The following is a 15,507-nucleotide window of genomic DNA, read 5'->3' as shown; positions in this document are numbered from 1 at the left end:
AAATTAACTGCTTAATACCTTGTTTTACACAAGATCATTTTGGGGGTACCTTTGATTTTTTTCATTTTGTTAACAAGCATGCCCCCATTTCATTTTAGTCAGATTACACATCTGACATTGAGTTTGTGAGACACCAAAAAGCACAGTTCCTAAGGGTACTCACCACAATGCTATTTCAAATTCACTTTATGTGGGTTTCTTAAATTAAATTAATGCTGAGTTTCTCATTGAGTTCTTTGCTTCAAAGACCTCCTACTTCTGAACAAACAATAATAAAATATAACATGGTCAAATTGACTATTGGATAGTTCTTACTTGTTTAGCCTAAGATCCATGCTCAGGTGTGCTTAAATATTAAATGTTTTGGAATTGATAACTAAGACATCTTAAAACATGCAGCCTCAGATTTCCTTACTTCGGACCAGTCCAAAGCTACCCACTGAGGTGGACATGACTGGTTGTTGCAGGACTCTTTCTCCACAGGCCGGTGTGTTAAACAGTCGCTGTAGTCCAGTGTTTCCTCCTCAGAAGGTCCTACTTTCCTGATGCAGAGCACGGCCCTTGTGCGCATCCCACCATCACAAGTCTTGCTGCACTCCAACCAGTCTCCAATGAACCATCTGAAGCAATACATGGAGCAATACAGAGAATAGTGTCTTCAGTGCCCTGTCAGGCTGTTAGCTGAGTGCACTTCATGCTTTCCCTAGAAAAGCTAACAGCTCAGTTGATATGATGATACAAATGCAAGAGTCATTAGGCAAATCACTGTTCACGGTCACTCAGTTGCCATTCAAAGTGCAATGGGTAGGCTTTGAAGCAAGCAGAAACTAAGTTCAAACAAATCATACCTAATGAATTTCAAAACCTTTTTGCTTTCTCTCTCCTTTAACATTAATTTCTGAAGATAAAAATTACTTTATAAGATTTCCATAAGGCTTAAATAATATATTTAAAAGTTCTAGAGTATGCTGGTAAATATTTAGTAACTGGTTATCTATGGGAGGAACAGAGTTATAAGTTGAGCCATTTGCCCTTTTCTTTTTATAAAGTCTAAGTATTTCACTAAGGCCAATTTCAAGTTACCTGTCTAACATTCTGAAGGTGAATAAAGGTCACATGCTAAGGTGTTTTAATGTAACAGCATGAAACAGTAAAGCCTTTTATGATTATGACATCGCAACCACTTCTCTCACAGTGGCCCCTAAACGCCAAAGGAGCTGGGGATTAGTTTTCCAATTTCTACAAATAAAGTCTCATGAATGTAGTAGGACTTGATAGTCCTTAGAGGGACAGAGAAAGGCCAGCTACCTGGATCCATAATATTTTTCTGCAAAAGTGGAGCCCTAAGCTAGTTCTATGAAAGCAGAAAAGAAAAACGAGAGCTTGTTTCCATAGTCATGTAGGAAGAAGCTCAACCATCTTAACCTGGTCCTAGCTTCCCCATTCTTTGTCTGTTGTTTTACATCACAATGAACTCTCACAGCACAAAATTTCAAGTTGGGGTTTGGTATTACTTCTGCACTATCACTCTCCGGTGGGAACCATGACCCAGTTCAGGCCAATAACACTTCTACTTCAGAATTTTTACATTTCAGCTGAAGCAAAAGTAGTCCTTTTCCTTCCTATAACAAAGGTGCTCAAGGCCAAGTTACCCCTCAAACAGGAGGTGGAAGGCCTGATTAATGTCTCTGTCCATGATTCTAGTACATCTGTCTACCCTTACTCTTTCCTAAGCTTTGTGAAATAACCCTTATGTACTGAAGTTAGCTCAAGTTGAAATTTTATTATTTGCCACCGGGATCTTGACCAAGATACATATTATTATAACCTTAATAAGCATTTAAAGGTAGTCTGCTTCATTCTCCAGGGAAAAAACAAGCAAACAAGCAAACAAACAAACGAAAACAAAAAAAATGACTGAACACTAAGATCCTGTGTTAGAAAAATAGTTCTCCAAAGTCCTACAAAGAGCAACATTGGAACAAAGACTTGATTCCCCATTAACGGTTATTTCCAGTGAATCTCTTTTATAACACTGTAGAAAATAATACATATCACAGGATTTTTTGATCTATGATTATGACTTATATGATATAAATCCATGCATCTGTCATGCTCATGTTCTTCAGTATGAAACTACTCAGAGAGAGGAATGTGAAGAGCTTAAGAACCAATCCTCACTACTTTCCTGATCAAAAATCCACTGTGCAGGAAAGGCAATCAGAGGACAGGAAAGGGGCATCAGAGTGCCAGCATCCTAATGTAAGACTACATTTAGCCCACCAAGTCAAAATGACTTTTACTCAAGATTATTTGTTTTATTACTACTCTATAGAGAAAATGGCATTTATAAATATCAATCAATTTTGAAACTTGAAATATATTTCCCAACTCAAGGAATATTTTTACCTAAAATTCACTTTTAAAATTAAAATTAAATGTTGAGTTAAAAAATTGATAGTGCCATATTTTTCTGATAAATCATTTTCTAAAGAAGATTTAAAGATTTTTCCTTATCCCTTTCTTTCTGTTTCCCACAAATGAACGTGATCCCAAGTTGTTAGTACCGTATTTGGTAAGGAGAAAAATATGTACTGAGAATAATCACTTGCATGCCAGTCATAGTGAAACTCTGATTCAATTTGCAACAGTGATTTCTTCACCAAGATTAGGGGATAAAACAAAAATGTGTATAACAGCCACAAAAAGTTCAGTCATAACACTTTCAGCCACGATCTCATTGGTCTCACCATGTAAGAGGGACGGGGACCTTTTTACACCCAGGTGCTCACAGGCAGCATGATTTGGGTGGCACTGCTATTCTTTAGAGCACAGGCACAGGGCACTCCTGTAGTTTTAGTATTTATTTATTTTTATTATTCTTTGTCTCTTTTATTTCCTCAGATTCTTAGTCTGAATTTATCACTCTACTCATCAACTTAGAATCCATGGAAGTAAATTAATAACTTGTCAAACTACCAATTTCCTTCCTAACTGTAACCACAAGCTTCCCATTCAGCCCCCGTTTTAGTTGTATCACGCACCACACTCTCCCTTCCATGTCTCTCTGAAAGCTAGTCACAGCCTAATGATGGAAGTAAATGTTGCCACCTTGCTACTGCATGTGTCTCAGTCTCCCTGTCCTGTCTAGTTTAGATTACTGCTTCCTTCGTTTCCTTCCTTACATGTCTGACACACTGATGTTTGTTCTCTATATTCTCACTTTAGATTCTGTAATAAAACATTCTGGGAATATCAGCTGTTGCATCGTTAGCCTGAGACATCTTAGAGCTGCTTCTTTCTAAGCTCTTGTCAAGGTTGAGTTGTTTTTTGTTTGATTGCTTTGAGGCAGGATCTAACTATGTAGACCAGGCTGGTCTTGAGCTTACTGAAAGATCCGCCTGCCTTTGCCTCTCAAGTACTGGAATTAAAGTGTGTGCTACCACATCTGGCCTCTTCTCAACATCTGAAACAGAACATCTTAAAGCAGAGTGGCTTGTTGTGTCCTGTATAATTAGATCTCATTCCATTATCTGATTATTATTAAGAAAACAATACATGAAGAAGGGGGAAAGAGATGAACTACATAAAATTTTGATCTAAACTTGATGAAACCAGACATTTTTGAAGAGTTCCTCATAAAACCAGATTTTTTTTTTGTATTATAATTTAAAGGAAAATGGCATAGCAAGAAAATGAACTTATTAAGTAGTTATATTAAAAACAAAGTTTTGAACTGGGTGTTTAATATCCAGCATTTGTAGGGATGGGAAAGACAAAGGATTTCCATCCTTTATTTCAGAATCAAGTCAAATCACTTTTTATTCCTTAAAAACACATCACAAAATTAAGAAAATCTTCAGAATTTGGCAATATCATCCTTAATGAATTTGGCAGTGTCATCTTTAATCAACAAGAGACAATTAATTATATAGCCTATTACTTACTTACAATATGCTGTGATTTTCTTAGGTTTAAAAGGCTTATTTAATTAATTGGAAAGTAAAACTAAGATAGAACTGTATGCCATAAGCATTCTATAGGCAAAGAATTTTCTCAATTCTTAAATAGCAGTATAATAAGCATCTTTTAAATTGTGACAATTGGGAATGCTTTGATGAATCAAACAAAACTAGACACATAAAGTGCCACTAGACATTTGGTTTGTAGCTTAGAATGCTAGTGATGTATAATGGGAAAAACATCACCAGAGATTAAAATCCTCATCTGTGAAATGTCGAGAGTTGGCTGAGATTGTTCTATGACTCTTCCTAGTCTTACATTTCATAGTTTTATAGAGAATGCTCATGAATCTTTTTCTAAACTAAAAATAACACATTATAATTGTCCATGGGTGAGGTTCAATGACTCAAAATAACTATCAAACATTAAATCATAAGAGATTCTATCAAGTAAAACCTAGCCCCTGGATGAAAATACATTTTTAACTGAGCCTAGTAGCACAGGGTTGTCATCTCAGCTAGCTGGTGAGCTGAAGCAGGAGGCTGCTGGAAATGCACAATGAGTCCAGGTCTAGCATAGGCAACTTAATAAGATCACATTTAAAAATAGAATGCAAAAAATTAAAAACGTCTAGCAATCGAACTCTATGGCAAGCATCTGCCTGACATGCAGTAGGCTCTGGGATCAGTCCCTTGTACAAACAAACTCTTTCTACTCCGGGCTATCTTTTACATGGTTGTTTATAATTCTTTTACTTCAATGTATGTGATAATTATTTTATATCTGTTTGCTCAGAATGTCTTGAAGAAACCAAACAAATAGTGCTGTGCATAATTTATTGATTAATTGATGTTTTTAAATTCTGGTTTCAGTATTACTACAATGTATAGGTATTTGTTTCTATTTCTTTGGATTCTACAAATTTAGAAACCACAGTACTATATAGGAATAATATTTATAATAATGATTTATATATAATCTTATATGTAAAAATAGTATTGCTATAAAAACACAGCACTATAAAGACTGGATTCTTGGCCAGTCCCACTTGGGAGAGAAGAAAACAATCATAAGTGGGGAGGGAGGGAAGGAGCAGGGAGGGAAAGTGGATGGGGAGGGGGGAACCTGATCTGTTATTGGGTGAGGGAAAGGACCGAAGCCCTGAGGGCCAGCAGAAAGGATGTAAGTAGGCAACCTCAGGAAATAGGAGGTTGGAGGGACCCCCCAGAGTACACCAGAGACCTGGAAGGTGAGAGATTCCCAGGACTCACAGGGAGAGACCTTTGATGAAATGTCCTACAGTAGGGAGAGGATACTTATAGAGCCCACCTCCAGCAGGAAGACAGGACATCAAGTGAGGGATGGGGTTGCCATCCCACAGTCATATCTCTGGCCCATAATTATTCCTGTCTGAAAGAATTACAGAGATGGAAATGGAGAGGAGCCTTAGGAAAAGGAGGTCCAGTGACAGGTCCAAAGTGGGATACAGCTCAAGGGGAGGTCCCAAGGCCTGACACTATTACTGAGGCTATGGAGAGCTCACAAAAAGGGACATAGCATGACCACATTACAAAAGCTTTGTAAGTATAATAGAGTAGGTGAGACCTAGTAAATATTATATTAATGAAATTAGTAGAAATTTTATATTTTCCTAAATTTTTTTTCAGTTATTTTTGCTTCCCTTTATTCTATTTTGTTGTTTGGGAAAGAACCTTATGAAGCGCAGGATGGCACACATTCTCTACATAGCCAATATTGGTACTTAACTCCTTAACTCTTGCTTCTCCTGTCTTGTACGTAGCACATGCTAGGATTGCAAGCATTGGGGAACAATTTGACTATGTGTCACAATTCTAAAATATTTTCTTACTTGGCTGGAAATTGTATTCATCCTTATGTTGCAGAGGGTATAATTATGTACAACATAGTTTTAGTGGCAAAACTGTTTAGTATGGTGGTATCACAGGAGAGCAAGAGCATAAACAAAACAAGGATTGTACAATACTGTAATTCAATTTAAATAAACAATGACATAACTACTAAGTGCCATCAAAGATAATGTTCAAATTATACTAAGAACTGACCATAACATATAAGGACTATAACATTTCATTACATATTCATGGCCATATGTCCATAGAAAAACCTGGAAATAACATATATTAAAATGCTAACAGCGGTATTAGGACATTCTTTTCTTCCCTTTATCTGTGCACCACATCACTGTGTAGAAAGAAAACTTTCCTTTGCACTCACATCTACTGAATCACTGCTACTGAATCATAGCAGTCTATGATGATTATCCCTAGCATACGAATGTCTACTGGGAATCTTATATAAACCATTCCAAACTAAAATTTCTCTTTCATTGTCTGAATTCAAATAAGGAAAGAAGAAACTAAAAAAAGAAGCTAGCAATAATTGACCAATAAAGATATGTAAGACCTAATCAGACTAAACTTTTCTAATTTTACATTCTCTTTATTCTTTTCTTTTGAATTCTACCTCCCACCTTAAACAAGAAACTTCATTTCAGAACTACAAAAGGAGAGGAATTGGGAAACTTAAATTTATTCAGATATTTTAATATGACAATTAATATTAAACCATTTAAAAGGCCTTTATTGAGAAATTCAGCTCTTCAATGTATTGATCAGTGGTTCTCAACCTGTGGAAAATGACTCCTTGGGGGGGGGGTGTCACATATCAGATATCCTGCATATCAGATGTTTACATTATTATTCATTATAGGCATGAAAGAGCAATAAAAATAATTTTATGGTTGGGGGCACCACAGCATATGTATTAAAAAGGGTTGGCAGCATTAGGAAGACTAAGAACCATTGGTATAGATGTAATGATAAAGAGCTTGTAATCTTCAAGGCGTTGGGTTTGATAATATAGGCTTGAAGCCAGGTAGTGGTGGTGCCTGCCTTTAATCCCAGCACAGAGGAGGCAAAGGCAGGCAGATCTCTACGAGTTCAACACAAGCATGGTCTGCAGAATAAGATAAATCTAGGACAGCCAGCACTACCCAAAGAAACCCTCTCTTGGAAAACAAACAAACAAATGAAACAAAAAAACCCCAAACAAACAAAACAACAACAACAACAACAACACCCCCAGAACATGTATAACCAGTATCACCCAGAAGCCTTAAAATACAAAGTAGATCTGCCCAGCATAACATTTAAAATCTCAAATAGCAGGGTATTAACTTGATGAGCTGAACTCACAATTAAACAAAGGTATGCAAATCTATTGGGATAAACCTAGACCATGGATTTTGACCATCATTTGGTTCTACATAGTTTTAAAGATTTATTCTGAATTGTGTTTATAAAGCTACCTAGCAGAGAAGAGGAAAAAGAAAAGTATATGGTCTTTCCAAAAATGTCTGTCTACCAGTCTGGCTGCTTTGTGTCTCACTCCACAGGAACTACCATACAATTCTACAAGAAGCAAGGTGTATACTTGCAAATATGAATACACATGTTTTCTTTCATCCAAAGACATGAATTTTCACTTTTTGTCATACTTACTCAGGTGGGCAAGGCTCAGTGTTGCAGGCTCTCTGATTTTCAGGTGGCTTACTGTCAGGATCACAGAAATTGTTCTGGACAATGGAGTTGTCATCCAATCTTTTACAGACCACTTCTTGTCTTTGGACACCTTTAAAAAAAGGAATGGCATCCTTAATTGGAGAGTAGTTTCCCTTCCAAAAGGTGAGGCATGTATTGCTTCCCTTTGGGAAGTCAAGCTCCCTGGATCACTGCTGTCCTATCTGTTCTGAAACACTTGTCTAGTTCTCTAAACAGGACAGAAGTGTTGCTGATTATAGTCAAACTTTAGACAAAAATGATTGTTTTTGTATTCAGAACCATAGATGTTTTGAAGCTGCAATTAATGTTTCCATTTTATGTACATCTTCATGGTTTCCTTAAAAAAATCCTTGAATTTTCCAAAATAGGATATAAAATGTATTAATATACATTTTAGTATAAGACAATGCATGCATATGCATATGTATTTAAAAACAAAGCAACAGGGACTAATTTACTTTCAGACATTTTGTAGGACAGGATAAAACAAGGTCATTTTAAATTAGGAATATATCACATCCACACATTTCACTTATTTCCTTCCATTTATGATTGAATCTTTCTAAGAGCTTATCAAGTTAGAGGTCATAAGTAATGGACCACTTTTGGACTGCAAGAAACTGGTCTGTTTATTTTAACAGAGTTGGATACCTTTTGATTATACCACTGTCAAAGAGTAAAATACATAGTTTGTTGTAATATTAATTTACAAAATACTTATTTGGTTCTTAAACATTAGTTCATGTGACTTATTAGCATAACTAAAAACATTCTCATTCTACAATTTACAAAATTCTTATGCATATGCTTATGATTATTGGCAGACATATCCACTACAACTTGCTCACACTTCACAAAATGGAAACACACACACACACACACACACACACACACACACAGACTTTTATTTATAAAGATCCTTTGTAAAAAGATTTGACATATAATCATTTTGCTTTAGTATCAGGAATCAAGCAATAAGAGACATATTTCACAATATCAAAGAAAACAAGTGTCTCACATCAAACAAAAGATGTCATTCAGTATTAACAATTTAATCTTGGAAATGGGCATAAAAGTACAAGGAAAGCTCTTCCCTGAACTTACCCTCCCCTTCCCTATGAACACATAAGGTGACTGTAAAAGCAGTACTCACAGCATTCAGGGAACCACAGATTTGCATACCAGCTAATTCTATACATTCTTCCATCAGTCTACCTGCCTGCCTGTCTCCCTCTTTCCATCCATCCCTTCCTTTCTTCTGGTTATTTTTAAGATGTAATATCCCTTTTTTAAAAAGAAATTTGTTCACAAATGTGGGAGTTCTTATGAAAAAGGATCTTTTGATGAAGGAAAATTTCCACTGAAGAACCCGGCTTCTCCCAAGGCAGCTTATGTCTTGGGCATGAATCAGTTGTCTTGTATTGGTCACATTAAATTAAACCCTTTGAATATAAGAGATTGATAGGAAAATCTAATAAGCCTATTGATCTCAGCAGACTAACTTCTGTAGTTACCATCTCAATGGTGAGTTGTGGAAGAAGGTATATCTTACTGCTTTCAGTGACTCAAGACTCCTAGGATACCTTCAGTAACATGCTTTCAGGGGTCTAAAATATAGTCCAAAAGTTTACTGGCAAATGTCTTAAAGTATGTTGTATTCATTCCCTCCTAATCCCTAGAATAGCAAATGGCAGCAGTGGAATTTTTTAACTATTGAAATGAAGATTTTTGAGGGAAGAATGACTCACAGGAAGCATAGCTGTGACCACGCTCAGATGCTCCACGTCTCATCAGATCGCCTCCGCACTGTGTCATCTCAGTGGGCAGACAACTATAGCCATGTGGCTACCTACTCACATACCTCCACTGTTAGTCACAGGGCTCAGCTACTAACACTGCTACAAAAAGCAACACATCCAGTTGAAGGAAATGTTCGTTTATATTAAGAGCAGGCGTCGCTTTTTTAGGTTTAGCATGTATTTCTAAAAGGCATTAAATGTGGCTACTCTTGGAACAAAAATGCTGGCATTTAATACAGTATGTTGGTTGATTCTCAGAATAAACATTAAAACTGTGAAATGGAATCTATGTTGCTTAATTTCAGTGACAGAAACTGTAAGTTAGTTTCTAAAGGTTAAGATAAAAGTTCAGTTTCTTTAAGAGAGCATTAGAAATGCATTTTCTTAAAGTAGCCTTTATTATAAAAGCAGGCCCTATCCAGCTTGAATCTCAGGTCAGACTAGTATAAGTAATTAGCAGAGATTTACACTTCACTTTTATATAAAATATAGCTATGTATGTAATTTCAAAAATGTTTTCTAGGTAATATTTACTGCTAAAACTTAAGAAAATAACAAAACCACACTGAATCAAATAAATATCAAGAATAGCCTTGTGTCGTTATTCTGAAGCCTAGAGCTCTTCAGTTTTTTGGTAAGACCCAGGGACTATAACTTAATGATACATAGACTCACAAGTAAATCTGTCACCTCAATGTGCTTGGTGTGTCACTCACTCTGAACAAACAATTCTTAAACAATTTTGAACTTTATATTAAGCATTAAAAGTTGACTCATCTTTGGCTGTACATTCCATATATCCTTAAGAACTAGGAACTAAGGGGCTTCTAGGTTTTTATAATTTAAATATGCTATTTTTGGTAAATGAAAATTAATGTCCTTGAAAAGATAACTAAAATTGTTTTATATTTTACAAAGATATTTTCCTTACACTCATTAATTTTCTTCTAAAATGCTGTACCAATGTGGCATTAACATATTTCAAATCACCCCACAGCATTACACTGTGTTCACTTAATAGCATTCATATTTCGAGCTTTTATCCACACACTTGGCAGGTTGACTGTTTTTCTGTTTTGATCTTAAGTCAGTATCAACAGGATAACCATAAACAAATGAACCTAAATGGACTGATTTTTAAACACAATGTTTAATTAAAGGTGAATATAACTTTTAACTTTAGAAAGTAGAAAATACAATGGAAATAATCTGAGAGAACAAGAAAAATGGAGTTTAGAATGTTTCCATATGGCAGCCAGTCCCACAACACCCAGAAGAAGCTCCACTCCCAGGCTCTCTAACACATCCAGGATCAGAGGATCAGAGGTGAGGATGACACAACATCTGTCCCAACACCACCGGCAGTAATTGGGACCAGCGGGATCTAGGGATGCAGGAACCTTGCCCAACCAGTGCCATTGGTTCCTTCCAGTCTGGGTCGATGCCCTGATCAGATCTTGGGCCTGAACTCTGCAGCCAGTCCCACAACACCCAGAGGAAATTCCACTCCCAGGAGCTCTAACACACCCAGGATCCCAGAGGCTTGGTTACACCAGAATCTCAGGGTCCCAAAGGAAGCTTGACTCCGAGGAGCTCTGATATACCCAGAATCTCAGGATCACAGGATCCCGGAATCACAGCATCACAGAGACAGCTATACTCTGAGGAGTTCTGACACAACCAGGATCACAGGAAGGACAGGCTCCAGTCAGATGTAGTGAGAATAGGTAGCAATAGCAAGAACCAGATGACAGGAGGCAAGCATAAGAACATAAGCAACAGAAACCAAGGCTACTTGGCATCATCAGAACTCAGTTCTCTCACCACAGTGAGCTCTGGATACCCCAACACCAGAAAAGCAAGATTTTGATTTAAAATCACATCTCGTGACGATGATAGAGGACTTTAAGAAGGACATAAATAACTCCCTTAAAGAAATACAGGAGAATGGAGGTAAACAGGTAGAAGCCCTTAAAGAGGAAACACAAAAATCCCTTAAAGAATAATAGGAAAACAAAGTCAAACAGGTGAAGGAACTGAGCAAAACCATTCAGGATCTAAAAATGGAAATAGAAACAATAAAGAAATCACAAAATCACAACGGGAGACAACCCTAGAAAAGAGATCAGGAGTCACAGATGCAAGCATCATCAACAGAATACAAGAGATAGATGAGAGAATCTCAGATGCAGAAGATACCATAGAAAACATTAACACAACAGTGAAAGAAAAAGCAACATGCAAACAACTCCTAACCCAAAACATCCAGGAAATTCAGGACACAATGAGAAGACCAAATGTAAGGATAATAAATATAGAAGAGAGACTAAATTAAAGGACCAGTAAATATCTTCAAAAAATTATAGAAGAAAATTTCCCTAACCTAAAGAAAGAGATGCCCATAAACATACAAGAAGCCTACAGAACTCCAAATAGACTGGACCAGAAAAGAAATTCTTCCCGTCACATAATAAACAAAACACTAAATGCACTAAACAAAGAATATTAAAAACAGTAAGGGAAAAAGGTCAAGTATATAAAGGCAGACCTATCAGAATTACACCAGACTTCGCACCAGAGACTATCAAAGCCAGAAGTTCCTGGGCAGATCTTATACAGACTCTAAGACAACACAAATGCCAGCCCAGGCTACTATACCCAGCAAAACTCCCAATTACCATAGATGGAGAAACCAAGGTATTCCATGACAAAACCAAATTTACATAATATCTTTCAACAAATCTAGCCCTTTAAAGGATAATAAAAGGAAAACTCCAACACAAGGAGAGAAAATACACCTTAGAGAAAGCAAGAAAGTAATCTTTCAACAAACCTAAAAGAAGACAGCCGCAAGAACAGAATTCCAACTATAACAACAAAAATAACAGGGAGTAACAATCACTTTTCCTTAATATCTCTTAACATCAATGGACTCAATGTCCAATAAAAAGATATAGACTAATATACTGGATACGTAATCAGGACCCAGCATTTTGCTGCATACAGGAAATGCACCTCAGTGACAAAGACAGACACTACCTCATAGTAAAAGGTTGGGAAACAATTTTCCAAGCAAATGGTCCCAACAAACAAGCTGGAGTAGCCATTCTAATGTCAAACAAAACTGACTCAATAGAAACAGATGTATAAAAGTTGGGATCATAGACAGATGTACTTAGCACTTAAAACAAGCAGAATGCATAGAAACAAACACTTATCTAGGACTAATTGGCTAGTCTGGGTCTTTTGTTGTTCCATATCAAACTGAGGATTTTCTTTCTACTTATGTGAAGAATGAGATGAGGATGTTCATTGTGATTTCATTGAATCAGTAAACTGTTTTGGTAGGAAGGTCTTTTGTCACAGTGTTAATTCTACCAAGCTATATTCCTGGGAGGTCTTCAAATTCTAGTATGTTTCTTTTCTTTTCTTTCTTTCTTTTTTTTTTTTTTTAAAGATTTATTTATTATTATATGTAAGTACACTGTAGCTGTCTTCAGACACTCCAGAAGAGGGAGTCAGATCTCATTGCAGACGATTGTGAGCTACCATGTGGTTGCTGGAATTTGAACTCAGGACCTTCGGAAGAGTAGTCAGTGCTCTTAACCACTGAGCCATCTCAACGCACCCAATCTCGTCTAGTATGTTTCTTAATCTCTTCCTTCACATATTTAAAGTTTTCATTGTAGAGTTTTTTTTAACCTCTTTTGTTATGTATATTCTAAATATTTTATTTTATTTGAGAGACTGGCAAGAGGAGTGTGTCCATGATCTCTTTCTCAGCATGCTTATTACTCATGTGTATTAAGACTGGTAAATTTTGTATCATAAGACATTGTTGAAATTATTGATAATTTCTACAATTTTTATAGTCAAATTTTGGGAACATTTGGTATAAGGTAATATAATCTTCAATTGAAAATAATGTGACTTACTATGTTCCCATTTGTATCCCTTCTCCTGCCTTATTGCTCCAGCTAATGCTTCAGTCACGTTATGGATGAGCAGTAGGGATAGTGGGCAGTCTCTCCCATTCCTGACTTTATTGGGGCTTATCAATGGTTTTATTCATTTAGAATGATATTGGCTTGTCATACACAACCTTTATTATGTTGGAATATGTTTCCTACAGTCCTACTTGATCTAGGGCTTAAGAATGCATGTTGAATCTTATCAAAGACTTTTTCTTTCTTTCTTTCTTTCTTTCTTTCTTTCTTTCTTTCTTTCTTTCTTTCTTTCTTCCTTTCCTTTTTTTTTGTTTCCATTAAGATGATCATATGATTCTTGTATTTTTTTTTTTTTGGTCCATATATTTGGTTAATTACATTTTTCTTATATATGTTAAAAAATAAAATAAAATGTACAAGTAAACAAACAAACAAACAAACAAACCTCATCCTAACTGCCTGGAAGTCAGTATTCTGTTAGCAGCCTTCAGATGAAGATGTAGAACCCTCAGCTCCTCCTGCACCATGCCTGCCTGGACGCTGCCTTGCTCCTGCCTTGATGATAATGGACTGAACCTCTGAACCTGTAAGCCAGCCCCAATTAAATGTTGGTCTTATTAGAAAAAAAAAAAGTCAAAGATGAGCTATCATTTAAGGAGCACACAGTCATAGTAGGTTTATACTATTACTCATGTTATGGTACTATGTGGCTTAGAGAAGAAATTTGTTCATGTCTTCAGGATATGCTTATTAGTGTATGTGAATGCATGAATCTTTGAGAGAGCTTGTGATTTGCTAAACAGCAAGTTATGCAAGAAGCTGTACAAAACTGACTATGCCTGTATACTTATACAATGATAACTTTATAACCTTCCCAAATATCCTGGGAGATGGAGCATTGCTGCAGACAAATCTCACTTGGGTCCTCGATCCACAGGCGAAACTCTCCAGTTCTGGTTACAGGTGGGCAAGGAGTCGGTGAGAAGGAGGGCTGACAAACAGACATGACACAAGGGAGTGTGCTGGATCTGAATGTAATTTGTCTCAAAGCGAGCACCAGTCTTATAAGTGACTTTTACACAAAACAGAGGAATGCCTACAAAGTACTGGCCGGAACCAACTGGGAAAAAATTTAATGTTAACAACTAAAACCAAAAAAAAAAAAAGAACCCAACTGGGATCGAAAGCAGCCCCACCTAAGGTCTGCTTAGTCTTCGAAGTCAGGGGCAAGGGCTTTATGCCCTTGGCATAGTTCCTATTCTAGTCTATCGTATAGTATAGTCCACCTTCCCCCTAGGCCATTGTAAATTCCTGAATATGGGTGTAACTCAGCTATCTATAGTTCTAAGTATTAACTCTAGTTCCTCCCTAGACCACAACCTTCCTTCTTCCTAGATAATGGTAAATTCCTGCATATGGGAGTATTGAACAAATTATGACTTCTATTATACATCAGTACTAATGAATGTCAGACTAATATTAAAATTAATAAGAAAATGTAAAAAAAGAATGTTTGCATATGATCATGCCTTATGTACATATAACCTATTTTGAAGTTGTGGGTAAAACACTGCTAAGTTTATTTTAAACCTCTCTGTGATCAAAATTTACACAAAATTAGTATGCTTTCAAATCCATAGTTTATTACCAAAATGCATAAGATGTCCATATAACCAGTCACTGCACACCAAATGGAAAAAAAATTTTTCATGTCTCAGTGTTTCTATCCCCTAGAGAATGGCAGATGATCTGAGAATTTAATTGATGAAATTAAAACTATACTGACTATATTTTACTCTTAAAAACCTAAAGTTATTAGCATAAAACTGTATTTATGCAATCCCACCATGTTACAAAAATATAATTAACTTAAAATATGGAAGTATAAATAATTTATTTGTTTTGATAACATAGTGATTTTAAAACCTTTTTAGAAAGAATATATACTATTTAGAGCCTCTTAATTTGCCTATCTTTCAACTCTGATATTTAAGGATCAAATACAGTGAATGGCGATTTCAAGTTTAGAAATGTAAACATAAGTCTGGGCTAGAAATGTAGCTGCTCAGTGAGAGATGAGGCTCAGTAATACAGCATTTGGCTAACATGTGCAAGGCACTGGCTCTAATTCCCAACACTGAGAGGAAAAAGGAAAAGAAAAGAAAAGAAGAGAGGAGAGGAGAGGAGAGGAGAGGA

At 36.3% G+C, this 15,507-nt stretch overlaps 1 protein-coding gene across 2 annotated transcripts in view; it reads right to left on the bottom strand.

The window, feature by feature from the left end:
• Positions 1-15,507, bottom strand: part of Adamts6 (ADAM metallopeptidase with thrombospondin type 1 motif 6) — a 219,101-nt gene that overhangs the window by 19,838 nt on the left and 183,756 nt on the right. For both annotated transcript variants that reach the window (XM_029544066.1, XM_029544065.1), the window contains 2 exons: positions 7,506-7,635; positions 416-620 (listed from right to left, as the gene is read on the bottom strand). In XM_029544066.1, coding sequence (XP_029399926.1) covers positions 416-620; positions 7,506-7,635 — 335 coding nt within the window. The remainder of the gene's footprint in view (positions 1-415; positions 621-7,505; positions 7,636-15,507) is intronic.

Source organism: Mus pahari, chromosome 11, assembly GCF_900095145.1.
Source record: "Mus pahari chromosome 11, PAHARI_EIJ_v1.1, whole genome shotgun sequence".
In the NCBI taxonomy this organism is placed as follows: domain Eukaryota; kingdom Metazoa; phylum Chordata; class Mammalia; order Rodentia; family Muridae; genus Mus; species Mus pahari.
Note: the sequence above shows the minus strand (reverse complement) of the source record. Positions and strands in the feature narration are given on the sequence as shown.